Below are 25929 nucleotides of genomic sequence, written 5' to 3'. Positions count from 1 at the left end.
TGTGTGGTTACAGTATGGTTTTTTATTAATAGCTTTTCATGATTTGTGTGCAATTTGTTCTAGTAGTAGCAACGGTCAATCAATCAATGTTTACTGAAATGTCTCCCTTGTTCACTGTTGCATGGCACAGGCAAATACTCCATTTCTCCATTAGTCTAAGAAATTTCTTCAAAAATAGTTACTCATTTTTGTACTTAACAACTTATAATTGAAGTCTACAGTTCCACCACATAAACAGTTTCCTTGATACATTTAAAACTTTTCCTACAAGAGCTAGTTCCAGGACAGGAACCAAAAGCTACGGAGAAACCCTGTCTCGAAAAATCAAAAAAAAAAAAAAAAAAAAAAAACTTTTCCTCACCATCTTTTCTTCTGGTCTCAGTACCATCTCTTCTAAAAATATAAACCATGTGATTTTTTTACAAACCAGATAGACTACAAGCATTTTCTAGGTCAACTATTTTCTCCCTTTTAATCTTAATGGGGATCTAGAAACTGTCCTTTACCTATAGAGAAATCTAAGTAAAAACTTTACAATCATTTGCATGACAGGAGAAAAAAAGTTCGAATATTACTATTATTTTATAGTTAGGTTTTAATTTTGGAGTTTGGTCTCTTCTTCAGATCTATATTCTAAAAAGATCAAATTCCAGTAAAAAGGTTAATTATCTACTCAAAACTACTTTTACAAGTAATGAAATTTTCTATAAATAAAAAGCAAAGAAGCTCCTAACTGTAGTGTAGAGTAACTTTTATTTGTTATTAATCCTATCTACTTTTGTCTACAGACATTACAATCTTATTTAGGAACATCAATAATTTGTTATCTATTTTCACATTTATGTATTGTGCATGTGCATACACATATGGAGGTCAGAGAATAATTGGTAGGAGTCTTTTCTTTCCATTATGTGGGTCCCACATATAAAATTCAGGTTGTCATCAGTTGTTAACCTTTACTTTTATAAAGAACAAGATGGTAGCATACTTGTAACAAATATCTCTTTCACTATTAAAAGTATAATCTCAGAGACCAGATCTATGAAATTATTGCAAGCATGTATGATAGATCTGTTAGTACTCATGTATCCAGAATCAAATAAATATCCACTGATTTTTTTTTTTTTTGTGCAAAATTTAAGCCATCTTAGAACTCAGAAGAACTCAGGCCATCTCCTATTCCCAGGCGGGGATTCCACAACAATGATAACACATTTTTAAGCACTCTAAGAAATGTGTTAATAAATTAAATACAATCAGTTTCAAACCCTGATTCTAAATGTCTGCTAATCAATGCTGATTATTATGGGTCATAGAAAATGTCTCTCATAAAAGTGCTCCTAACAAAAGATGGTTTTAAAATGACTTACAAAATATTTAAGGCCAGTGATACAAACAAGTTGGTGTATTTCAATCTGTTTTTCTTCAATAAAGTAGCAAACACTACTATGGTATTATCCTTTGGTTTTATTTTCTGAGATTAAAAAGTCTAGGCATAAATATTTTTAGATAATCTAAATGACATCCTTTAAGAAAACTGATCAGTTGGCTCATTACACATCTCTTGATTATTATCGTTCATTAATGTCACTGTCAGCCTTGATTAACTGATTCAAATTTTCAGAGTATAATAAGCAACTTTTCTGCGTCTTTCTCAAATCCCTGAGAATCATAATTATCACAGAAGTATTTTACCCCTTCATTAAAAGTCTCTGGAAAGCAGTGGTGTTCTTTCATTGGTAACAGGACAAGGAGCAGTGTCATAGAGGGTTAATCCATGTAAATTGGCTTCCACCCGTAAAGTAATTTTCTGAAACAGAAAAAAAAAATTATATAGAGAAGTTTGGTCCTTATCAGTATCATTTTGTGCTTCAAAGACTCCCTCATGCAGTGAGATAAAAACTAATCTAATGGGGAACAGAAATCACTGCCACAGGCATCATCATCCTGAGCACCAAGAGAAACGGGAAAATCACTTTCTGGCCTCAGTAAGTTTCTTGTTTTGCTTTCATAGTGTTTTGTAAAACTATGTGTTAGGCCTGGGCCTATGTGAATGCACACAGATTATAGAAGTCTATCAAAAATTTCTTCAGATATGCGTTGTAATTCCATTATCAAGGCTGAAATCTGCTTGCAATACACTACTTCCTCGAACCCAGAAATAATTTCACCACAAGTTACTCTTCATGTATCACTGTCTTTCAAGCCAAGTTTTAAACAGCTAATTTTCAAAAAGGACAGGGAATCTGCCAATGAAATATTCTGGCATTCCACATGAAGTCTTACTGAATGAAATTGAAACTATTTCCTTACCTGGAAATCACGAATGTAAGTCAGGAAAAATCCAAAGAAGGAAAATGACATAGACCATTCTGCTGCAGTGGTGACCATGTGAAGCACATAACCCTGAGTCAAAGGGGGAAAGCAGGGCAGTTCTGTGATGTTTCATTCAAAGACTCTATAGTATTTCTCAAATTAAGCAACATCAAATTCTTATAGCCCAATCTTCCGTCGATAATCAACCTTTGAGTTTTGAGAACTGCAGTACCTATTTGGAATACACCTCCTAAACCATGCTAGATGTCTGAGTTTCACTGAGAACAAATGTTAGTTTCCACTCAGTAACCAAGACAAAACAGAGTCCACACTGTACAACTGAGGAGTTACTTCTTTCCCTTGAGCCATAAGACTCATAAGTCAATATATGCAATCCTTACACTTAGGAGGCTAAAGGAAGATCACAAATTTATAGTCAGCCAGACCAGAGAGTGAAATTAAAATATACCCCTCAAAAACAAGAAAACAAGTTGTGCCTAGTTTGTACAAGACCCTTGTTTGACCTCCAACACTATAAATCCTTTAAAAGTATACATGGAGGGAGCCTGGGGAAATGCTCAGTTGGTAGTGCTTGTTGTGCCAACATGAGGATCTTCATTCTCTCTCCAGAACCACACAAAAAAGTCAGCGTAATGGTCCATGCTTCTGACCCTAGAACTGGGAGGTGGAACTAGGCAGCTTGCTGGAGCATGGTAGCCAAACAGCATGGCAACATCAGCAAACTCTAGGCCAGTGAGAGATTCTGTCCCAAAAAACAAGTTGGATAGCACCCGAGGAATGACACCCAAGATTATCCTCTCGCTTTCAGGAGTACGCGTCATACACACACAGGCACATTCAGAGTGTGCAGGAGTATACATGAGTGTACCTGTATCTTTATAAAACTCATAAACTCACACTAGGAAAATTTCAAGAATACTTACTATAAACTTTCGTAAGATCTTATTTTAGAGTTTGTACACTAACTTTAACATATATGATATAGTGTTGAGAGGGCTCAACAGTTAAGAGTGCTTGCTGCTCTTCCAGAGGAACCAAGTTTGGTTCCCAGCTCCCATGTTGGGCAGTTCATATTTGCATGAAATATAGCTCCAAGGAATCCAATGCAGGCATCCATGCATACATGACATACAGATACACATAAATATAAATTTAAAATTAATCCTTAAAAAAAATTACACACACACACTTTCTATATTATTTTATATTAACATTTTATATTAAGCTCTTACTTTGTCCTCAGGGTTCCAGTGTAGTTTCTGTACTATATCAGCACCAAAATCACTACTGTACAAAATTGATGAGCAAGTCAGCACTATAAAAAAGTCAAGGAAGAATCTCAGAGGGCCGAAGGTTTAAATTTGTAAATCTTAACCATAAACAGAACAAAACAAAAACCACATTAAAGGCTAGCTGACACATTTGTTGCTATGGTCTAATCCTATTTCTTTAAAGATTTAGTGTCACATGGCAGTATTAAAAATAAAGATCTACTCACTGGGCCCTCAGAAAATAGTTTACATCATCATAGCCTTTCCTTTCTGATCAAAAACTAGCAGCTCCACCATAAATTTTCACTGAATAATTTTCTGTAGTGAGCATACTAACTCTTCCTTGATTTCTCTCAAGTATGACTATACCAAACAATATTTTTGTTCCTGGTCAATTACTTAATTTCAGTCTGAATTTCATGTACAACTGCACAACATTCTTTAGCTTAGAGTGACTTTAAATGGACGGGGTGGAGGTGCCGGAGTAAGTACTGTCTCACCAGTTAAAAGCACATGTTGCTCTTGCAGAGGACCAAGATTTGACTCCCAGCACCCACATTAGTATGTCGCAAACATCCATCCATATGTTCAACTCCACAGTATCTGACACGCTCTTCTGATACTAGAGACTACTAGGTATGCACATGGTGCGCATGCATATATGAAGGCAAAACACCCATCCACATAAAATAATCTAAAAATATTAAAATTAACAAACTTGTACTTACATTGTACCTATCTTACTCCCTTGTTCTGTCCTCCTATTCTCTTTGAACAGTAAACCACACTTTATAACAAAGGATACTGCTTAGTGCACTTACTCCACACCAGATAACCAACAGGAGTCTGATCCAGAAGACTTGTTTGCTGTGGATTTTAGGTTGCATTTGGTAGGAAAGGATGGTTTGAACAAACATGTACAATGAACCCATACTAAAGGCAAGCACAGCTCCACATACATGTACAACAAATAGTGTTGATTTCTGAGAAGCAGAAAAAAATTCGTCAGTCAACCAGAGGAACTCAGACACATCAACAATATATCCTTTTAAAGCACAAGCCAGATAATTCAATAGAGCGTTCACTGGGTGGAGAAGCTCTGCGGATTCCAAAATCACTTCCCCGAAGTACTGGAAGATTATAGTGAAACCTGATGACTTTACTTACCAACAATGAAAATGGCAACAAGTATCCATGTTTTCTTTTTATAACTTATTTAACATTTTTATTAGGTTCTATTAAGTGTCAAATATTTTTAAAAGTCATTAATATGACCGGTGAGGCTGTAGGGATTTTAAGATACCACTCCATTTTCATGTTAGACACAATGGAGCTGAGCCATTTGACATAATTTGTATGAAAATCCTTTAAACTCTGACTGCCTAGAGATTAAAGGGACACAGAATGGACATAATACATACTAAATACAAATATAATCCATACGTTTCCACTCTTCACAGCAACCTTAGCAATCTATACAGGCAGTTGATTAGTAACAGAAGAGTGGATTTTTTTTCTGGGTCATATGTGTATGTGTGTTTCAAAATAAATGTATTTTACCTTAATTAAGAATTAAATATACACAATTTATTCTAAAAAAAAAGTCATTAATATGTAAATGAATGAAAAAGACACTCAGCCCTCCCAGTTTATTCTATTCTAGTGAAGGTACACAAAAATAAACTTCAGAAATAAAGGCATTCCACAGTAAGGTATAAAATGGTAATAATAGAAAAAAGCAAATAGGTTAAAAGCAAAGAGCTAGGGATATCAGGCTAAGAGAGTTTAAATTCAAATGTAATTTAAGGCCTTCATGGCACGAGTTTGTTACTGATTATGCCACAGGGATTATTATTAGTTTGTACTGATTATTCCATAGGGATTATTATAAATTATAATGTCTTCCCCTATTTACTTACATTCAATTTCTAACATCGTATTTTCCATCTGTTTAAAAGTGACAATTGTCAATATCAAATTTCTACAATCAAATTTTAAATCAAATTTTGGTTGAATCACTGTTTTTTGGGTTTTTTAGTTGGCTGTGCTTGTACTTCCTTTGGTAGAAAAGGCACAGAGGGAGCATAATGACTAAGAAAACAGGAGGGACAGGGTTCAGCTGAATATTATATACACCCTGTTCAAAGGCATTCAATTTATATGAAATTGTATTTTCAAATACAACATTCTAATAATTATTGGGCTTCCCATTGAATACAAGCTATCAAATGATAAAAGATCTTTCCCCCAACCTTTTTAGTACCTTCAGGGTTTCTCAAAAAGTTCCGAAATAATTAAAGAGAGCTGGCATGCACGAAGCAGTGTGCTAGGTGCTGGAGTCAGATGGGGCGCGAAAACCACTGCACTAATAATTAAAGAGAAATATACTAGCAAATAAATAGGGAACTATTTCAACTGCCAATGAAAAAGAAATTAGACCCCAGTAAGAAGTTTAAAGGATGAGCTTTCCAAGACTAGAGGATACAAAGAGAAAACCCAGAATATTTGCAGTAGGATCCAACAAAACGACTTCCTAGGAAAGTGGGATCCACACTGAGGCCTAGACTTACTTAGGTCAAATACTTATGTAAAGGAGTTAAATAAACCTGCTTTATTCAAGGAACAACAAAATGGGATAGCATGATATACAGTGGCAACGTTAAGAACACAGCGATACAAAAATGAGGCTAGAGAACCTGATTAGAGTGGACCTTGGATCAGATTAAATATCTGAGTTTATTAAATTATTTTTTCTTAATGTAAATTCTTTGGAGCTTTAAGCAAGACAACAGAAAACTTTTTTTTTTTAAATGGAGATTGAGTAATGTAAGAGTGAATACAGATGAGCAATTCTTTCAAAGGGAACTGGCAAGAAAGGACGGAAAAATGAAAATAACGAGAAGCAGGAGCATTTAAAAAATATTTAGAGGGAAATCAGTAAGTCATCATTCAAAATAACGCTAAACTCTCCTCCAAGCACCCCCTTCCTAAAAGAAATTATAAGGGTGATAAAAGGTGGGTGATAATGTTCACCACTTTAAGTGGCAAACCTTACATCAGGAAGAAGAGGAACATGGGGATATTTGGGTGATGCTAGGTCTGTGGATAAAGGGGTCAGAAAAAAAGCCAGGAGTAAAAGTCAGAATGTTCAAGGTGTCTCTAGTTGAAGGAGGAGGTATAAGCAAAAGAGAGTAATCTGATTCAAAATGACGAAGCCAAGAGGACTGGCACGGGGACCTGAATGAGAGTGAATGCAGAAAACAAAACACCAAGTTTAGATCTGCAATACATAAGGCCCATCAGTTCCGTCTGATCTTGAGGTGACCTCCTGCGAAGTATAACGATGTCTGTCTCGTAACTATCATGATTGTACTGACGAACAGTTCTAAGAATTTGTTTGTCTAGATTACTAAATGTGGATTCCTCTAATACTGAAAGTAGCTGCTTCTAAAACAGCTTAATTCTGTTAGGCGAAGAGGCAGGAGCAGCATGCGAGTAAAGAGCTCAGCCTTTCATTTTACCAAAGACACCCAAGCATTCTGGGAAAACACCCAAATTTTTTTTTGGTTTTGTTAAAAAAAACATACCTGGAAATTTGCCACAAGACAGAGTCCTAAACAACTCAGTATCCCAAGTACAAGGCCAACTTTGTTGAATTTGATGATAAGGTTCTCTTCAGGATTAAGTGCATAAACTTGTTTGTAACGAACATACATGGTAGCAAGACCTGGGAATTTGAAAAACAATGAAGTAATGAGTAACCAGGGTAAGAAAACGCCAGAGAAGAGTTCACAAAGCTGAACTGCTATCCAGAATCACAGATTGTGCTTTGGACATTAACTTGAAAGAAGGACACAAAAACAGCTGTAGATTTTAAAGAACTTCTATAGACACAGTATAGAACGACTTGAATCTCTGGGTGCCTGAACAAGCCTTTTGCCTTCCCTGGGCCTCATGCCTAAAATTACTTAGTATAAAACTTAGATAATAAGTGTGATGTATTCTGGAAAAATTCCCTCATGATATTCTTATTATATTAAACCCATAATATTTTTGGGATCAGCATCAAAGTCAACAGCAGAATGCAGATGGGACGTGCATAGGTAGAACAAAGGGCTTTCCTCCTCATTCCAGCCATCAATTACACAAGAAAACAGAGCCTGCTTTGCATGCTCATGATTCAAGAAAGGGCCAAATCAAACTTTCCACTGCAGAGTTATTACCAAACAACTCAGGAGTATAATAAACATGGCAGATACATGCTTTGTAGATACGTTTCTGAAAAGTATGAAGAGAAAAGATATATTTTTTCTAACTTCTATTTTTTCAATATTCTTTTACTTTCATTTACTTATTTAATGTGTATGTGTGTGTAATCACTAGACAGCCTTTGAGAGCTGTTCTTTCCACCCACCCAGTAGGTTCTGGAGATCAAACTCGAAGTCGTCATGTTCAGCAGCAAATACCTTTATCTCCTGAGCCATCTTGCCAGTGCTAATTTCTTTTCTTATACAAACAAATATGTATTGAATTGACAGATGAAATTATTTTAAACGACAATATTGATTATAAAATATTTTACTAAATTAACAAAAATCTGGCTCACAAAAGAGCCTGAATATAATTCACTACAGTGGCATTAGAATATTAATCAAAAGTGAAAACATAATTCCATCTCTACTCTTAAACTTTTAAACTGTTTTTCACAAAAGAATTTAGTTGTGCTCAGTTTTACCCACAGTTCTTGATCTAACATGAGATGTTCAAGAAATCTTCACTGGCTGCTGGTGGCGCACGCCTTTAATCCCAGCACTTGAGAGGCAGAGACAGGTGGATCTCAGGGAGTTCAAGTCCGGTCTGGTCTACAAAGCGAGCTCCAGAAGAGTCAGAACTGTTACACAGAGAAACTCTGTCTCAAAAAAAATCAAAAAAAAATAAAAAAAAAGGCCCTGAGGGATGTTTCGCTGTGTTTGGAACCTCTGTTTAGATAAGAAGTCAAATAACCATATAAATATTTCTTCAAAGTGTATTTCTATAATTAGGCTTTTCTACCTGTGATTTTTTTTTTCTTGTTAGGCAGCAAGGTTTACTACTATATAACCAAAAGTTTTCTTTCTTTTTTAGGAACATAGATATAATCGATAATTTAGTAGTAACACATTCTCAAGTATAATGAGAGAATAAGCAGTGATACAATTTTAAAGAAGAAAACAACAATTTGACTATTCATTTGAGTGTTAAAACCACTCCTACTTCCATTACTTACCTAAAACGGCAGCAATATTTAGCATTACTCCAAAGAGGCATCTTTCTGGAGGTACTGTACCAGTATCACTGAAAGACAAAGTATGAAGGCTTCATACACTAATATCCTACCATATGTAACAAGGGCTATTTCAAAACGTTGTATCCTTTAAAAGCTCCTGAACTTGACTCATATATTTATGAGGAGAACATAATTTCAGTTTATAAATATTTGCCTTCCCTTTTTCTATCATTTCAGATTTTTTTCATTTCCATATAGATGTATATTTCCATGTAGAAACCATTTTTTTTAAAAAAAAAAAGCTTATCTTTCCATATGCTAAATGTACATTCTACAATTATCCAAAATTAGGAACATAAATATATCAATTTATCAGCTTCACCGAAATGTTCTGTAAGCAGCACTGGCCCTTTCATAGCTCTTGTCTCTTTGTATCTGCTGTTGATTGCCTGTACTTCAATTAATACCTGTTTATTAACCGATCATTAAAAATACTAATTAAACACCATTCGTCAGTTATTGTCTTATAGTTGGGGCTTTTACTGCTGTGAAGAGACACAATGACCATGACAACTCTTAAAAAGGAAACGATTTAATTGGAGCTGGCTTACAGGTTCAGAGATTCAGTGTATTATCATCATGGCGGGAAGCATAAGAACTTGACCATTTTAATGGCTCAAATGAACCTTCTTGTTTATAATTTTTTTAAAGTTTGCTGTTTTCTGTGTTAGAAAGATTATCTATCAGAAATAAATGAGGAAATGAAAACAATTGCAACAAACACAGGATAAAAAGTACTATTCAGACAAAGGTTAAAAAAAAGCAATTGATTCAAAGTCTCTAAGATATGTTTCAAAGGCTTCAGCTGGATTCCAGGTGGAATCATTTAGATAAAAACACAAGAGCCAGCTGAGCTGTACTTAGGGATGATATTTTCACCACCCCAACCCCATTTAATCCTTCAGCTCTTCCTCTCTCCCTATTTAATGCACCTTTTTCGTATAAAAATATTTTTAAACTTTAGTATCTTAGAAACACTCATAATTACTATTTTTCTCACAATCTCTTTGTGCATGCATAAACATGTCTAGTTATATCAGTCTTTTTACTTTCTCATCTATCCAGCAATACCACACATTTTATACAGTATGTAAAGTTATGCAATGGGGTCTTTAGTGTCAGCTTATTTCTAAAAGCCAGAGGGGCCATGTTAACATCTTAATACTTTTAAAAGTGAAAAATACAGAGAAAAACAATATCAACAAAAAAAACAAAAGCAAAACAACAACAACAAAAAAAATCGAAACAAAAACATATTACCAGTAAAAAAAAGGAAAAGAAGAAAAGGGAGAAAGAATTTTTTTTTATTTTTTATTTATTAATTTTTTTGGTTTTTTGTGACAGGCTTTCTCAGTAGCTTTGGAGCCTGTCCTGGAATTCGCTCTGTAGATCAGGTTGGCCTCAAACTCACAGAGATCCACCTGCCTCTGCCTCTGCCTCTCTGCCTCTCTGCCTCTGCCTCTGCCTCTGAGTGATGGGTTTAAAGGTGTGCGCCACCACTGCCTGGCTGAAAGAATTTTTTTAAAACATGAACAATAAAACAAACTCTGGAAGGCAAGCTACCAAGGCAAGTGGGGACTCCTGGAGTGAAGAAGGAACTTCCACTTCAGTTTTCAAAAAATTTCTCATTTTGAATTTATTTTTATGTGTGTGTGTGCCTGTATGGGCCAGAAGAAGGCATCAAGTCCCCTGAAACTGGAGTGGCAGGCAGCTGAGAGCTATTCTATGTGGGCACTGGGAACCAAACGTGGGTCCTCTGTAACTGCAAGCATTTTTAATGATTGAGTTAGCCAGCCGTAGAGACTTCCTGCTTATAGCAACATCATCTTGTTAAATCTGCTGCGATAACTGCTTGCTGCTTCTCTATTTTAAAAAGATGGGTGAGGGTGCTAAAAGGCAGCACAGCTGTTAACTGGCTGTTCTGACAAAGAACCTGGCTCAGTCTCCAGCACTCACATGGCTGCTTACCACCCTCTGTAACTCCAGTTCCAAGGGCTTTGGAGCACTTACCTGGCTGGCACCAAGTATGTATGTGGTACACACACATTTCAGAATAAACACTCTTAAGAATAAAATTTAAAAGTGGTTATGAAGAGTACATGCGACACCCATAATTAAATTGTTAGTAGTTTTGAAATGTCAAAAATATAACATTGATAACCTATTGTTTCAGAAATATCTCACCAGCAGGTTTTGAAGAGTAAGAACACAGTCCCTGGAGTAAAACCACAGGTACAAGTCTTGGTTCCATCACTGAATTGAGTTGTATATCATTGAGCAAATACATACTTTCCAGGAACTTTGCTTCTCTGATATATCAGCTATTAAATATGCTCAACGTTTAGTCTCCAGGGAAGCATTATGAGTAGTTGGTGGGCCCTTTAAGACGTAAGGCCCAGTAAGAGGTCTTTAGGTCACGGGATGAACACACTTAAAGGGAATCACAAAGCTCTGACCTCCTTCCTGCTTGCTTTTGCTTTTGTTCCCTATGTACTATTGCCATGACATTTGCCTTGCCCAGGCAACTGGGAGACAAAGCAACCCTTTTCTCCTTAAACTGTTTTTCTCATATATATATTACAGTAACAGAGGATGACTACAGAGCCTCTCTTCTTAAATGAGGATAAATTTCTCTACGTCACATGGATGAATGGTATAAGAATTTGACTCCCTAAGGCATGAAGAGTACTCAGAACATTACCTTGTCCCACAACGAATCAATAAATACTTGCCAGTACTACTTTATTTTCCCAATATTACTATGTTTGCAACATCTTTTAACTTTTAAGAGGAAAGTAATTATAATTCTAGTTTCTGAGGCAAGTTCAAGCACATATTTAAAAGACAACTTGCTGAGAGATTAGAATTTATTAATTGACTCACCCTACTGTTCCCGTATTTCTCCATTGCATGGAGAGAACCAAATGCAAGTTCTATTTTATGTTCCCCTTTGCTACAATGGCAGCATAAAAATTTGAATTTTCAAATGAAACTTGAAAGGCAAGATTCAATGTAGACTACGAAAGCAGCATGGTGCTGGGGCACTTACCTAGACTGTGTTCCAATCCCAGTCCTGAAGGATGGCCAGGGTTCCACCTACCTGATGTAAGGCAATGCAGGATCAACATGGTGGAGTGTTATCGCAGTGATGTATGAGAAGATAAAGGTAGCAAATGTCCAAATTACAAGTGCTGACGGCAGGAAACTGAGGCCTTGCTGAAACCACCACATTTCAAAGAGGTTGTCTGCAGCAAAAGAGACAAATGAGAAACAGTAACGGATGAGCTTTTCTATTCGCTGTTAGCCACGCCCTCCCCACACCTGGACTCTTGCCCTACAAGTCTCCCCTCATGCCACTTCAGTGTCAATCCTGATTCTTCAATTATTTCTTCGCAGTCTACCTTCTCTCTCCATCGTCACTGCTACAACTCTACATAAACCACTATCATCTTTCACCAGATTCCTAGAGTAATTTTCTAACTGGACCCTGTGATGCTGTTAAGTATAAAGCTACCCTTCTGCATCATCAGTACCTCACTGATACCAAACTACAAAAATGCTCAAGTCCTTCATCTAAAACACAGAGGATTTGCCTACAGCCTACATATACCCTATACACTTTAGGGCATGTCTATATTATAATAATGTATATTGATAAGATAGTTGTTACAATGTATTATTCAGATAATAAAAATATCCTTACATCTATAATACAGCTGGGCTCCCACCCCGGTCCCCCGCTCCTTATATTCTCAATCTACAATTGGTCAAATCAGTGAATGTGATCTTTTGTTTCCTAGTGAAAAGAAAGTTACTGAAATCTCTGTAATCTCTAGACTGGCAAATGTCTTATATACTGATGAGTTGGCTGGGCAGTGTAGCCTCTAGCCAACCTTAGAAGGAAAGACTGAGGCATGATGAGAGGATTAGGATTCTCATACATTAATCAATCATGCCTCTGTAATGCAGTTCCAGTTCAAATTCCAAAAGAGACAAATCAGGTGAACAGAAGTGACGGAGGATGCCTGTAATCCACAGCATAAATGCAGGACAGAAGACACCTAGATGGGGAGAGAGGCTCTTGAGCTACAGTGGACAGATGGGGATTGCCAGTTTGTGGTACATTCTGCAGCAGACCCATAGTTTCCCTGGTTAGGTTTTCTGGACCTCATCCCTCTCATCCAGGCCCTCATTGTAAACAAGAAATGTGGTGTTTGGAGCCAAACATGTTTTTTTTTTCTTTTGTCATCCAAGTTGAAACTAAATCTTTGAAATCTAGAGGTCAGTGACTCTCCGACATCTGTCTCAGCCGACCTGCCTACATATGTGTCGGTGTGCCTCTCTCTCTCTCTCTGACACAGGTCTCAAGCATTCCAGGCTGGCTACCTCATTATTGGGATTCTAAGTGTATACCACACCACATCTGGGTGACGAGGTCCTAAGGACTAAACCCGGGGCTTCAGGTATACTAGATGAGTCATCTATCAACTGAGCCATATCAGCTTCTCAAGAAGATAGTCTAGAGTTTGACCTGTGACTATGGATAGTAGAGAGAAGACAAACAGCAAAGGATGTAGGGCTTCACAATGCAAAAATGCAGGAATTCCAGGGTGACAAGACCAGCATAGGGCTACCCCTGATCACAGTTCAGGTTTCCTTTATCAAGACCAATGAGTGGAGCATGGCAGCCAGAAACAGAATGACAAGGAAGGCATGCTGCTGGTAAATCTGGCAAGCACCAGGGCTTCCACTGTGATCTACAGTAGCCTGGACTGGGAAGTTGATAGGGAGAAAGCTTGCAAAAGGCTAAGTTGATGGTAAAGGGGAAGTGGAGGAATATTTGCATGACAGCAGAGTTCCCACCATGACTGAGATACAGCTGCTCTGCTATTTCAAGAAACCTTTCTTTACTTCCTCACCCAGAGAGAACTACTTGCTGGACCTGCCTGTGAGTAATATGTCCATGGATGGCACAAAAATGAGCCACCTGGGCCCCAGGGTGCTCAGTGACCTGGCATGTCAGCAGAATACAACCATAGAAAGCCTGGGCTCAGCGCCTGCAGGCACACCACAGAGGAGCACACTGCCTACCTGAGGCTATCATCACTCCCACACCTCTTCTACACATTTTTATTATTTATTATTCTATGTTTGAGTCTTCTGTCTGCAGATATGTCTGTGTATGTTGGATTCCCTGGAGCTGGGGTTACAGTTAGATGGTTGTAAGCTGCTATATGGGTGCTGGGAATTGAAACTAAACCCTCTTCTCTGGAAGAGAAGCCAGTGCTCTGAATTGCTTAGTCATCTCTCCAGCTCTAACCTCTACACGTTTTTCAAGTCTAGCTTCAACTCAAAGTCCTTGCTGTTTCCAGCAGCAGCCTGTACCAACAAGGACATGGATCACACTAAACACTAACATTTTGTTTGCTTTTTCTCAGTTAATTTCAGTTTTAGGAGAACAAGAAACAGTTTTAGACACTATTATATTTCCAGTTCCTATACGAAGGGTTTAAAAAATTACTTAAATACATACTACATGCCATTTTCTTTTTAAACTCTAGACTGAAGATCTTTTGCAAAAGCAAGTCAAGAATGTAAATTATATCTTCATTTACTTAAATTTTTAGAAATTTGTTAAAAGTTAAATACATTAAAATTAAAAGTAATTGTTCTTAGTATTTCCCATCAACTTTGTAAATACCAACTCAATTTCCTTAAGTTTGAATAAGGCTCCACAATCTTCTACTTCCTTGTCTCAGACTGACTTTCCCAATAATGAAATCTCAGACACTTGCCACTTGTCATCTGCTTCAATCATATGACTAGTTGCAAAATAAGTATATTTACATTGCTAAGCAAGTTTCTTTTCCTTTATTCCAAAAAGCTACCAGTATAAACTTGATTCAAGTGATTTCCTTTCTAAACTGTCATAATCTCAAAGATAGTTTCCCTTTCCTGGCAGTCCTTAATGTTCTGTCAATATTGTCATTTATCTATTAATTTTTCTTAGCATTTCCCTGCTAACATCCTATGTGTGCATTTTCCACAGTAGGTTTGTGAGAGAATGACTCTGATGGGTACATTTACTTAGTCAGCTCTTACTTGCTACTTTAATTCCTGTTTCCAATAGTTTTTCTCTCAAGTCTGTAGGAATCCAGTTCTATTATTTGTTAGTTTTATCAAGTCTTACAGGTGCTTTTCTTAAGAGTTTGATCTTTTAGAAACCAATGTGACAGCATATCATCTCCAATAATTTTTTTGAAATAGTTATTTGTCTTTCTTTGTCTCTCTTTCTCCCACCTCCCCTTCCCGGGCTCTCTCTCTTTTGTTAGACAAAGTCAACTAATCTTTATTTAGTAAATGATAAAAGGCAATATAATCAAGCAAAGGCTATCATGTACACAAAAGGTACTGGACAAACCTATGTATGAAATAATAAACCATACACTATACTTCTTCAAATCAATAACTAAAAATTGATCATAGACCTCCCTATAAAACGAGAAAGCAATATTAACTATAAAACTCCAAAAGGAGAAAGACCTGCTTTTTTTTTTTTTTTTTTTTTTTTTATCCTAGACTGGCTAAGAACTCCCTATGTAGTCAAGAAGGCTTATGAACCCATGATCATCTTGTCTCCATCACTTAGGTGCCAGAATTATAGGCATGTGCCATCACGCAGTACCCAGAATCTAACCCAGGGTTCCCTGCATGTTGGGTGCTCTACAAACTGAAGTACCCTGCAAGATCCCTTTCATGTGTTTTATGGCTTCCAACCATGAGCTTGTATTTGTGTGATCTTAAATCTGAAAGCATTCTAAACTCTAGATCTTTAAACTACGCATCATGAAAACTCTGGTAACAGGAAAAGGTTATCTGAACAAACAACAATCGAGCAGTAATCCAAATTCAGCAGGGTAACGAACCCAGAAATACCTGGGTTTTTGCCTGGGCTTGCATTGCACAAGTTCCACTCAGCTTCAGCTCTGATCCCACAAGGTACAGATTGCTCTGATTCAAAGCTACTGTGCGCTAGTGATCAGGGTTTACTATAAGTACAAAGTTTTCTGTTCTTTAAAAAGCATAATGGTTTAATTACAGAAAACAAATACTTTCATACTTTTCTGTCATTCCTCAGTGTGTAGCATCTGGTTAGTACATCTTGATTGAAATGTGTTAGAATATTTGATTTTAAAAATTTCAGATTAACAGATCTGAGCCAAAACAAACAAACCAAAAGTCATTAAATGATTTCAGTTTGGGACTAGGAAAAAATTGCTAGCGAATGAAACGGCCCTAAGTGGACTTCTGCCACCCTGTAATACCTAAACAAGTGTAAGTAGGATAAAATCAAATCTACCCGTTCCCACAAACACAGAGGGTGTCCTCTGCCCTAGAGCAGTGCTTCTCACCCTTCCTCATGCTTCAGCTCTTTCATACAGTTCCTCATTTTGGGGCGATCCCCAACCATAAAATTATTTTTGTTGCTACTTCTTCACTGTAATTTCGCTGCTGTTATGAATCATAATGCAAATATCTGAGTTTTCTGATGTTCTTAGGCCGCCCCTGTGAAACGGCTGTTTGACACCACAGAGGGTGAGACTCACAAGTTGAGAAACACAGCACTAGAGTGTCAACTATTTCGTACAAATATTTAATGTAAAACTAAACAAGTTAATTTGTCACATTAGCATTTGAATGGTAAAACTATATGTATACCAAAGAACTGTTTGAAAATAAATTTCTTTATGACTTTATTATTAATGTTTGATTTGCTTACCTAGCTCATGTATCTATATACCCAACAGAATGTAAAAATTTCCCTGATGAGAAAGAGTTATGAGTGGAAAACGTTTTTAAAGACCAGTTCTAAGGAATTTAATGTTGAGTTTGAGTCCCAGAATGCATGTGGCAGAAGGAGAGAACTGTTATAAGTTTTTCTTTGAACTTCAAATATGCACCATGATATAGCAGAACAGGAAGGAACATGCATGTGTACACACACACACACAGAGAGAGAGAGAGAGAGAGAGAGAGAGAGAGAGAGAGAGAGAGAGAGAAGGGGGGGAAGATAAATTAATAATGGAGTATTCACGGAGAGTTTGTCCTTGAGTTTGCTAAGCACTTGGACTTGTTACTAACCTGGGCCAAATTTGAGTTAATGCCTTGGCTTCTAGTTTTTCAGACCATGTAGACTGTGGGCTGGAACCTGGAATGAATGATGGTAGGCGTCACACAGTTTCCACTTCTCAGATGGTATCTTTATTCCTCTGCCTAGACGTGTGGAGAAAACAGACAAACTTCAGTGGTCTCTCTCTGCCGAGAGGGAGAGATTTTTCTGGCCTTCCATTCAGAGTGTGTGGAGAGAGATCCTGGCTGAACTTGAGAGGAGGCAGTTCCGAGGACGTGAGTCATGTAATTAAGAGGAAATATTTGCACTCTATCTTACGAAAATATTACTCACTGATCTCAATACCATTTCATAAACTGTAAAGATGCTGTGAGGATTGTGTCACCAGGAGATCCAACTGGGAATCCTCCATTCCTGTCCCAGTAGGAAACAGAATTTTATTCCCTGCCCTTCACTGTTCTTTTTCTGTTAGAAGTCAAATGCTTCCAAAGAAGGTAACAGCTAGTTTATCTCTCTTGCTTTGGTTCTTGTTTGATTTTTCAGCCTGGAGGATTTCCCTTTTCTTGATTTGGGAAGTGTGGTTGGTTAACATAATGTTTTGGCATTTAGTTCTGGCTGGCCTTGAGTACACTACTGTCTAAGGTACTTTGAACTTAAAGCCCTCCTGCTGTCTTATCTCCAAGTTCTGGCTGGTGATGCCTGGTTGAAGAATTCCGTTTTCTTTCATAGAAAATGTGCTTTGCATTTAAAAAAATATAATTTATTCAGACTTTAGATGTTTGGGTAAAAGGTATGCTCAAAACAGTTTGCTCATCCCACTATTAGTAGAATAGCTTCCTTCCTATTCTACTGTCGTTTTTTTTCTTCTTTTAGAACCTTCTTAATATTCAAAACACAGCAGAGGGCTGGAAAGACAGTTCAGTTTAAGCCAAAACCCATGTAAATAAAAGCCAGGTGGGGCATAGCTTAGAGGAGGAAAAGACAGGATTCCTGGGGCTCACTAGTCAGCCTAACCTACAAGGCACATTCCAGGCCAGTGAGACATTTTCTCTTTAAAAAGGTGTATGACAGCTGAGATTGTCCTCTGTCCTCAACAACCACATGCATGCATGTGCACCAGCACACACAGAAACATGTACACACACAGCAGAAAAGCTGTCTTCTAAACACAACCTGTGCCAATCTCTCTGCGTGACAAGTAAGCACCTAACTTGCGCTTCTCTAGTTCTTTACTTCTATAGTATAAAGGTTTAGGAAGGTACCTGAAGTGAATGAGCGATTCACTTCACCAATTGCAAGAACAGGGATCATCCATCATCACTTAATACTGCCTGAATGAACAAAAAACGAACATCAAATCATCTTAACTCTAGTAGCTGGTCTTGTATTTTTTATTTCAATAAGCAGCATTATCATTTCTTAGATTCTTAGGACTTCACAGTCACTCATGCAGAGAAGGCTCTCTTCAAAATCCTCACGTTATCCCTAAATAATGACAATTCTATTCTGTAAGTCACTTATGCCTTCTTCCATCCTTCTGCTCACTGTCCAGTGTACCCACTCTTGTTTAGATTCTCCATTTCTGGTTGAACTGCTCCCCTCCACCACAAACCATTCAATCTGCATTTCCAAATTAACTATTCCCCTATATAACACCTTTTAAAAAGTAAAACTATATGATATTGGGCAAGCCCCAAAACTCATCTGAGGCAGCTTCTCCTGTGACAAGTGGAGGTATTTTGAGCACAGAATGCACTATGCATGCAGTACTAGAAAAGGACATGTACCTATTTAAACTAATATGTAATAAAATTGCAAATTTCAGTTCCTCTGTTGCATTCATCACAATCCAAATGCTCAGAGCCAGTCTAGTGGCTGGCAACAAGACAATAAAAGTACAGAACGTTTCCTTATCATGGAAAAGTTTCAGCAGACGATGCTAGATAGTTATTGTAAAAGTTACTGTGACAAGGGAAGGAACTAACACAATGGTGGTGCAATGAGTAGTCGCTTTTAAGTAGTCAAATACTTTAAAGCTACATTTATGTATCGGTGTGTGTGTGTGTGTGTGTGTGTGTGTGTGTGTGTAAGGGGGTACATGCCAAGTGGCCAGAGAATAAATTTCAGGACTGTTTAGGAATGTTTTCTCCTTCTATTACGTGTGTCAAAGGGATTGAACTCAGGTCTTCAGACTTGCTGGCGATTATCTTACATGCTGAGCCATCCTGAAGTGCCAGTATTATTTGTTAAGCAGTCTAAAAGAACAGCTGTTTCAGTGAGGTTTGCTAAAATACTAAGTCAGATAACAGATGTTAGGAACTACTATAAGTGGTCAGTCAATACTTGTTCCTTTTTACAATGTGAAAGATAAATTACCTATTTTATGAGTTCCCAAATTTTCTGTCTTCAGAATGGCACAAGCTTGTTTCTTTCGCAAATATTGAAATCTATGTACAAAGGAAATATGTTATTATTTCAACCACATGGTTTTAAGTAGCACAGTTCTTAGTCAATAAGCAGTATCTGGGGCCTGAACATTAGAATGCAGCATTATGAACAAAATGCTTTCTTTATGGAGCTGATGCTTGAAATCTTTAATCTCACTCACATAATTAAGAAAATGTTTTAATTGCAGGAAGTCAATTTTCTTATTGTTTATATTTCCCTAACCCCTAAACACACTGTGGTTTTTTTTTTTTTCCCACAATTATGACTTTCCAGTTACTGGATTTCAGGCAATTTAACTTAATTTCTGGATACAGTATTCTCATTTGAAATATGAGTATAAAATACCATAATGATTTATAAATTTGGTAGTGGTAACTACCAGTACATGGCTGGGCATAAATTTCTTCGAGGTATGATGTATTTGTAGGCTTTTAAGATTCTAGCAGCTTAAATAGACAGTTTAGAGGCAAGGCAGGGCTTAACATACTGTAACAGTCTGCCAGAGACAACTGAGAAACTAAAACGCACAGGATGGGTGAGGAAGACTACTATTGCCCATGGCCTTCACCCCCATAAGCTAAAGTCTGAGAGCAATTTCAGACCAAGCAGATTAGAATTATAGAGGTTAAACATTTTAAGAAACAGTCAAGAATCCCTTTAAAGACACGCAAAGCAAACAAGAGGTCTTAAGTTCAATTTCCAATACCAAAAAAGAAAGTTTTAAAATTACTTGAAGTTAAAATGTTAACGAAGCATTTTGCATCTCTCACCCATCTTCTCTGCTTTCTTTGAAGATCCATGAATCAGAAATGCTGTTAAATTATTTTTCACATTAAAGAGTCATTGGTAATAAGATGAACTTCTTTATGTTGTCCCATCTAAGTGGCGACAGCTAAAGAATATAAAAAAGGCAAACTCTGGATGTTCCAAGTGAACAAACAGGGGGCCCGGGCTCGTTTTCAGAGATACACAGGACCATCAAGTCCCAAACAAAGCATAACTTTCCTGAACTCTAATATGGCCTCTTGACAAATGTAATATTTTCTAATGGCTAATCCTAAAGCCTCCAGTTACACGGCCAAGGAATGAGACTTTGAATTTGTCGCACTTGGGTACTTCTTTATAAATGAAAATTGGGAAAACTTACTCCTGTTTCGCTGTTGTTCAAAGGATGGCGACTGCCGGGATTCCTGGGACTAGTAATTTCCTTTCAGATGGGGGCCACTCCCTGAATCACAATCAAGGGCTGCAGACAGAGCTCCGTGTAAACCCAAGGTCAAGTTTCGAACTTCCCCAGCCCCCACCAGCTAGAAATAAGGGCTCAGGGATGACAAAAGGCACTCAAAGGTTTCGTTAGCTGCTTGAACAAAAGCAGAGTGTTGTTAATACTTTTTTTTATTTCTCCCTCTTATACTCGCCCCCCCCCCCCCCAAGTCTGGTAGTACAAGAGCTGAGCTGTGCCTGGGACAAGGCAAATAAAAGCGACACGAAGCTTGACACGAAGCACCACTTGGGGGCACGCTGGTGGTAGAGGTTCCAAAGAGAGAAAAAGTGGGGCGCGGAGGCCTCAGCCTGGTCGTCCTCCACCGCGACCTGTGGGTTCCCGGAGCTGGCCCGAGAAGGGTTCCGTGCACCGTGAAGCTCTCACGGGGCCAGGTGAGGCGCGCGCCCCGCGCGGCGATGGGGGCTCGCGCGGCGCCCTCGCCTGAACCTTGAGAGTCATCTTTCGACACAGCCACCAGCTAGACACCCCGGCTCGGGGCTAGGCCAGCCATTCTCCCCCACCCACCTCTAGGTCTTCCTTTCCTGTCCGGGACCCGCCAGCTCCAGCCTCAGGATGCAGACCCAGGCCGCTACGGGAGTCAGGGCGGAGCCCCGGGGCGCGCTCCCGAGCAGCTCGGAGACGCGCAGCAGCCCTCGCCGAGCCACCGCTTTACGGCAATCGTGAAAGTGTCGTGAACGTGCTGCCGCCTATCCGTCACTCAGTTGCCTGGGCTCGGAGTTTCTATTTCTAGGCTTGTGCTTGTTGGGTCGGGGTAAGGCTGCGGGGGCCCGGCCTGGGCAAGTGGCGGGGATGTCGCGGACGGGGTGGGGTGCGTTTCTCCCGGGAGGAGTGGAGCAAGCGCAGGAGGCTCTGGGCTGCACATAACTGGGTGGCTGCGGACGGACTAGTTGAGGCGACCGCCGTCCTTGCTGGCGCCCGGTGGCCTCGCGCGCGGGGTTGTGGGGAGGGCGAGGGGCGACGCTGGCGGTGCTGAGGGCTCTGGAGTCGGAGGTGGAGGGGCGCCTGCGCGCTGTGCGAGCCGCGGGTCGCGGGAGTCAGCACCCCAGGGTAGCCCATGACGAGCAAAGGGCTGGGGCGCTGGCCGCGCGGAACCGACCTTGCCTGGCAAGTCCACACCCTCCTGGCCCGGTGCTACCGAGTCCACGAACCGTGTAGCATCCTGTGCGGTCTTTACCTTCCCTTTGGAAGGCGGCGGTGAATGTTTCCTGGCTTGGGTCACGTTTCTTGTTCAGCCAACTTTTCTAGAAATTTCAGCCCATGTTGACAAGCTCAGAGATTGCCAGCTAGAGTTTATTTCAGTCGCGTTCTTAGAAGGAGATTGCCTGGGTTTGCCTGTGTTCCCAGGAACGCCTGGCTGAACCTCAAGTCTTAACATCTTAACCGAGTTTGACTTTTGCTATTCGGTGCTTGGCATATTGTTGCCAGTTTTTGCCATGTTGTATCATTGCTAAAGAATATATGGTTTTGCTAAAACTCTTCAGGCACTAGGTAACAGTCCATACTTGCTTTTCAAGAAGTATAAGGGCTTTATCCGTGAGTAGTTAGAATAGTTCCTTCCTACTTTAGGACTGTCAGTGATGTGTTCAAATACGTGTGTTGAACTGACTGAGTCAAACTCAAGGTAAACGGTATACGACATTTGGAACGTAACCAGTTTAAGACTATTGGTGTTGGAAGCATTCCAGAAGTCTGAAGTTACAAATCATTTTGCTGTGTATTAATCTATGCTGAGAAATTCTAAGTTCCTTGAACAGCTCAACTGGTTTTCCTTTGTAAGAATCTTTAGGTAAATCTGCCTCAGATTACCAGCAAGTGCATTTTATTGCGTAGCACTTCCTTTTCTAGGCTACATAACTTGCTCTTTAAACTGGCTAGAAATGGTGCTGGTGTTCATTTTGAGGGTTATGCTTTACTCTTTTTTAAAGAACAGAAAAATGAATAAGACTTCAGACTCCCCAACCCCTTATGAAAGTTCTTTCCCTTCTTAAGAAACACAAGATTTCACTTCAGCAAAGCACCAGCTATAAGCTGTGTTACACGGTATTGTTGGCTTCCAAGTGTACAGAAAAAGCTTCCCCCCAAACTTGTTTTATGTATCATTCGTTAAATGTTAAACATAATAATTTTATGATACATAAAAATTAGATACAGAACAAATAAATCATTTGTTAAATAATGCTGAGCTTCATCTTGTGATCTTATTAATTTTCTTTTCTTGCTCCTGTTTTTCTTTCTCTTTCCTTTGCTCTTTGTTCTAGGGTCCCTTTCTTAATAGTTCTGCTCTTAGTATTTTACTGTAGTAGTGGCAGAGGTGGGCAGGCTATATCCTACTGGATTCCCCTGACAAGATTGCAAACATACTGCTGAATCAATGCAGAGAAAAACTTGGCACCCTTAAGCATGGTGGGGGGAGGAAGAAAAGTTCTAGAATTTCACACAAGTTGGATATTGCGTAAGTTTATCTTACGATCTGCTCAACAGTTGAGTTTTCTGTTTCTGCTTTTGTTGTTTTAAGCGTGATATTTATCAGATGCATAGATCTCATCCACGACAGGAATAAAGTGGGTGGGATGCTGTTATATATGTTCTTACATGAATGACTTGAAAACTTACAAATTGACTGATTTTTAAGTAAATGTGTTCATTAAATATTATTTCTTTGTTGAACATATATATATATATATGTATATGTATATCTATGCCTACAGAAGGAAAATGCTTTGTTAGGTAACGTCCCCTTTATGCTCCAAAAAGCTTGTTGCCTCGCATATGATATAATTTAGTTGAGGACAAAACCCACTCAGCCCCCACTCACACAGCCTTTGCATTTCTTGAGAGTGTAGGCATGTCTTTCTAGGCCTACAACAACCAAATGCTCATTAAATACTAGAAGAATGATATTCAGTAAGTATTGATTTTTGTTCTAATGTCAAATACGGTATAAGATTATGGGGGAAATAATGTTAAGACAGGAATGATCCCATGGTCATGGAACTTGGAGAGCACTGTGGGGGGAGGGGGTAAAGAAAAATCAAGCTCTACAAACAGAAAATTTTCAAAGTAAGATAAGGGCTACGTGAAAGCAGGGCACTTGAGCCAGGTTGTCACAGGAGGGAGGGTGTTTACTGAGTACAAGGGGAAAGGTTGTGGTAGCTGTTAATATTATAAACTGAATTTCCACAAGCAACCTTTTTTTTTCATTTAAAATTACTTTCATAATTATGAAAACCTGTTCTCACTTAACAGGCTGTACTCTGAAATTGTAGGTTTTGTTACAAGTTCCTTGGCAGTTTTCCGCTAAATCAAAATAAAATCTAGTACTTCACCATAGCTTATGAACCTCTGCAGTCACTGATGCTTCAGACTTCATTTCCTGTCTGATTTACTTTTGTTTTGCCTTTGTGGTCTCTCAGGTACCTGAACAAGGTACACTTTACTTCCTCATTCTCCATTTCTTGGACTATTCTTTATCCTACTCTTAAAATACCTAGTTCCTTCTTTTCTTCTGAGCTGGTCATAAAAGCTTCTTTGCTGACTTCCACCACTATTTAAAATGTATACTTCCAACTCTTCTCTGCCTCAACACTTGATTTTCTGTATGTCTGTTATACTTTGTAGGGCTACTGCTTGCTTCTCAGGTTTTAATATTTGTTGGGTGTGGGAGCTTAGACCATGTGTGTCTTGTTCACTATACCCACATAGTAGACACATTTGGAACTTAGAACTTTTCTCTTGTAAGCGCTACTTTGGTGTCTAGGCTAATCAACAGTAACTTTTACTTTGCTGGAGCTTTTGGTGTTGTTGTTGTTGTGATTTTAATTTCTTATGTAGTAAGAAAGATGTTTTCTATATACCTTTTTGGACATAGGACTGACTCCACACAAAATTTTCAAGCAATTCAGATACCTTTTGGTAATATTTGTAATGTCATTCCAATTTCCATTATTGTGCTCTTTGATCTTCCTCTTCTAAGCTTCCTTTTGCTGCTGTCTGATTCTTTGACATAATTAGCTTTTAGTTGGATAAAATTCAGAAACTCATGGTTTGTTGTTTTCCCATTGGCAGTAGCCCTTCTCCCCTGGGATTATGGAAGGAAAGGTGGAAATGACCTGGAGCCCCGTCAGCCACCTCTCTGGCAATTGGCATGAGTTGAAAGTAGAGTAGCCATCAGTAGTGAGTGGCTGCTTGTGCCTGAATTCACAGTTACAGTGCTGTTACTAGTAGCTTTACAGAGACTATGTTGCCAAATCGAAAGGTTCAAAAACTCATTGCCTTTTTAAAATTTATGACTTACATAATGGCTAGGTAAGAAACAATTTGTCAAAAATGTGTATTTTTAAAATGAATAATAAAAGGTTAAAAGAAATTAGGCCACGAGGGGAAAATTCAGAAGAAAAGTATCAGTTTGTCAGCTAGTCCTGCCAAATGCTTAAACTTAAAACCATTAGGATCAATTGCTTGTAGCTATTCAGTGCTAAAATAGGCTAGTAGTCTCTGTGTACTGCCTTTAAAAGACAGTAAACAGAAGACAAATGAGAACCAATCAAACTGGGCCAACAAAATAAAAATTGACCCAACTAAATTTTTATTTATTTCTCTTTCAAGTGGAGTTCCCTAAGAGCTGATTATAAATTGCTGAATATAAAAAAAAGGTATTATCCTGTTTACTATACAAAAATTGGCTACTGTAGCCAAACATGATTACAGGTGCCTATAATACTAACTCCCAGGAGGCCGAGACTTGAGGATTCAAAGTTCCAGGTCAGCTTGGACTACCTAGCAAATTCTAGGCCAGCCTGAGCATGCAGAATGATATCCCATCTCAAAATATGAAAGGAGGGAGGAGAGACTAAAGAAGTAAATTTAACTACTCTAAAGTAGGTGTTTGATGATCATATTTCAATCAAAGTGATAAACAATAGCATATTTTTTTTAACATTTTTTAAATATTGCTATTGTACACCACCTCAGTTGCTTAAATTGCATCTCTTTTTATTCTCTAGAGGTTTTTCCTCTTTTTTTTGGAAATTTGCTTAACTTTTTTTCTGAAACAAAAAATTAGAGATACATGATTGATGAGTGACAGAGGATTTAGACACATAAGTAACATTAAAGTTTTGGGAAGTAGTAT

General features: G+C 38.4%; 2 protein-coding genes across 8 annotated transcripts in view; one reads left to right on the top strand and one right to left on the bottom strand.

Moving 5' to 3' along the window:
- On the bottom strand, positions 1–21438 carry LOC121437826 (DNA damage-regulated autophagy modulator protein 2). Of its 5 annotated transcripts, XM_041637887.1 has the most exons (13): positions 21303–21438; positions 20661–20759; positions 20284–20405; positions 19442–19512; positions 18328–18396; positions 17077–17208; positions 12035–12179; positions 8875–8942; positions 7196–7335; positions 4414–4591; positions 3570–3652; positions 2314–2406; positions 1–1810 (listed from the first exon to the last, which is right to left on the bottom strand). In XM_041637887.1, the coding sequence occupies exons 7-13, from the start codon at positions 12163–12165 to the stop codon at positions 1703–1705; spliced, it is 801 nt and encodes a 266-aa protein (XP_041493821.1). In that variant the 5' UTR covers positions 12166–12179; positions 17077–17208; positions 18328–18396; positions 19442–19512; positions 20284–20405; positions 20661–20759; positions 21303–21438; the 3' UTR covers positions 1–1702. The 5 variants fall into 5 exon arrangements, with proteins under 5 accessions (XP_041493821.1, XP_041493817.1, XP_041493818.1 ...); XM_041637883.1 differs by lacking the exon at positions 18328–18396; XM_041637884.1 differs by lacking the exons at positions 18328–18396; positions 20284–20405.
- LOC121437825 (choline/ethanolaminephosphotransferase 1) overlaps positions 21434–25929 on the top strand; it is a 40879-nt gene continuing 36383 nt past the window's right edge. For 2 of the 3 annotated variants that reach the window (XM_041637880.1, XM_041637881.1), the window contains exon 1: positions 21434–21549. The gene's annotated coding sequence lies outside the window, so the exon portion shown is untranslated. Of the gene's footprint in view, positions 21550–23099; positions 23251–25929 lie in introns of those variants that run through there. The other variant, XM_041637882.1, reaches the window with a different exon arrangement.

This window comes from Microtus oregoni, unplaced genomic scaffold (assembly GCF_018167655.1).
Source record: "Microtus oregoni isolate MIOR12 unplaced genomic scaffold, Mior012 000054F_ref0000373, whole genome shotgun sequence".
Lineage (NCBI taxonomy): Eukaryota > Metazoa > Chordata > Mammalia > Rodentia > Cricetidae > Microtus > Microtus oregoni.
The sequence above is the reverse complement of the archived record's forward strand: the minus strand, read 5'-3'. Positions and strand labels throughout refer to the sequence as shown.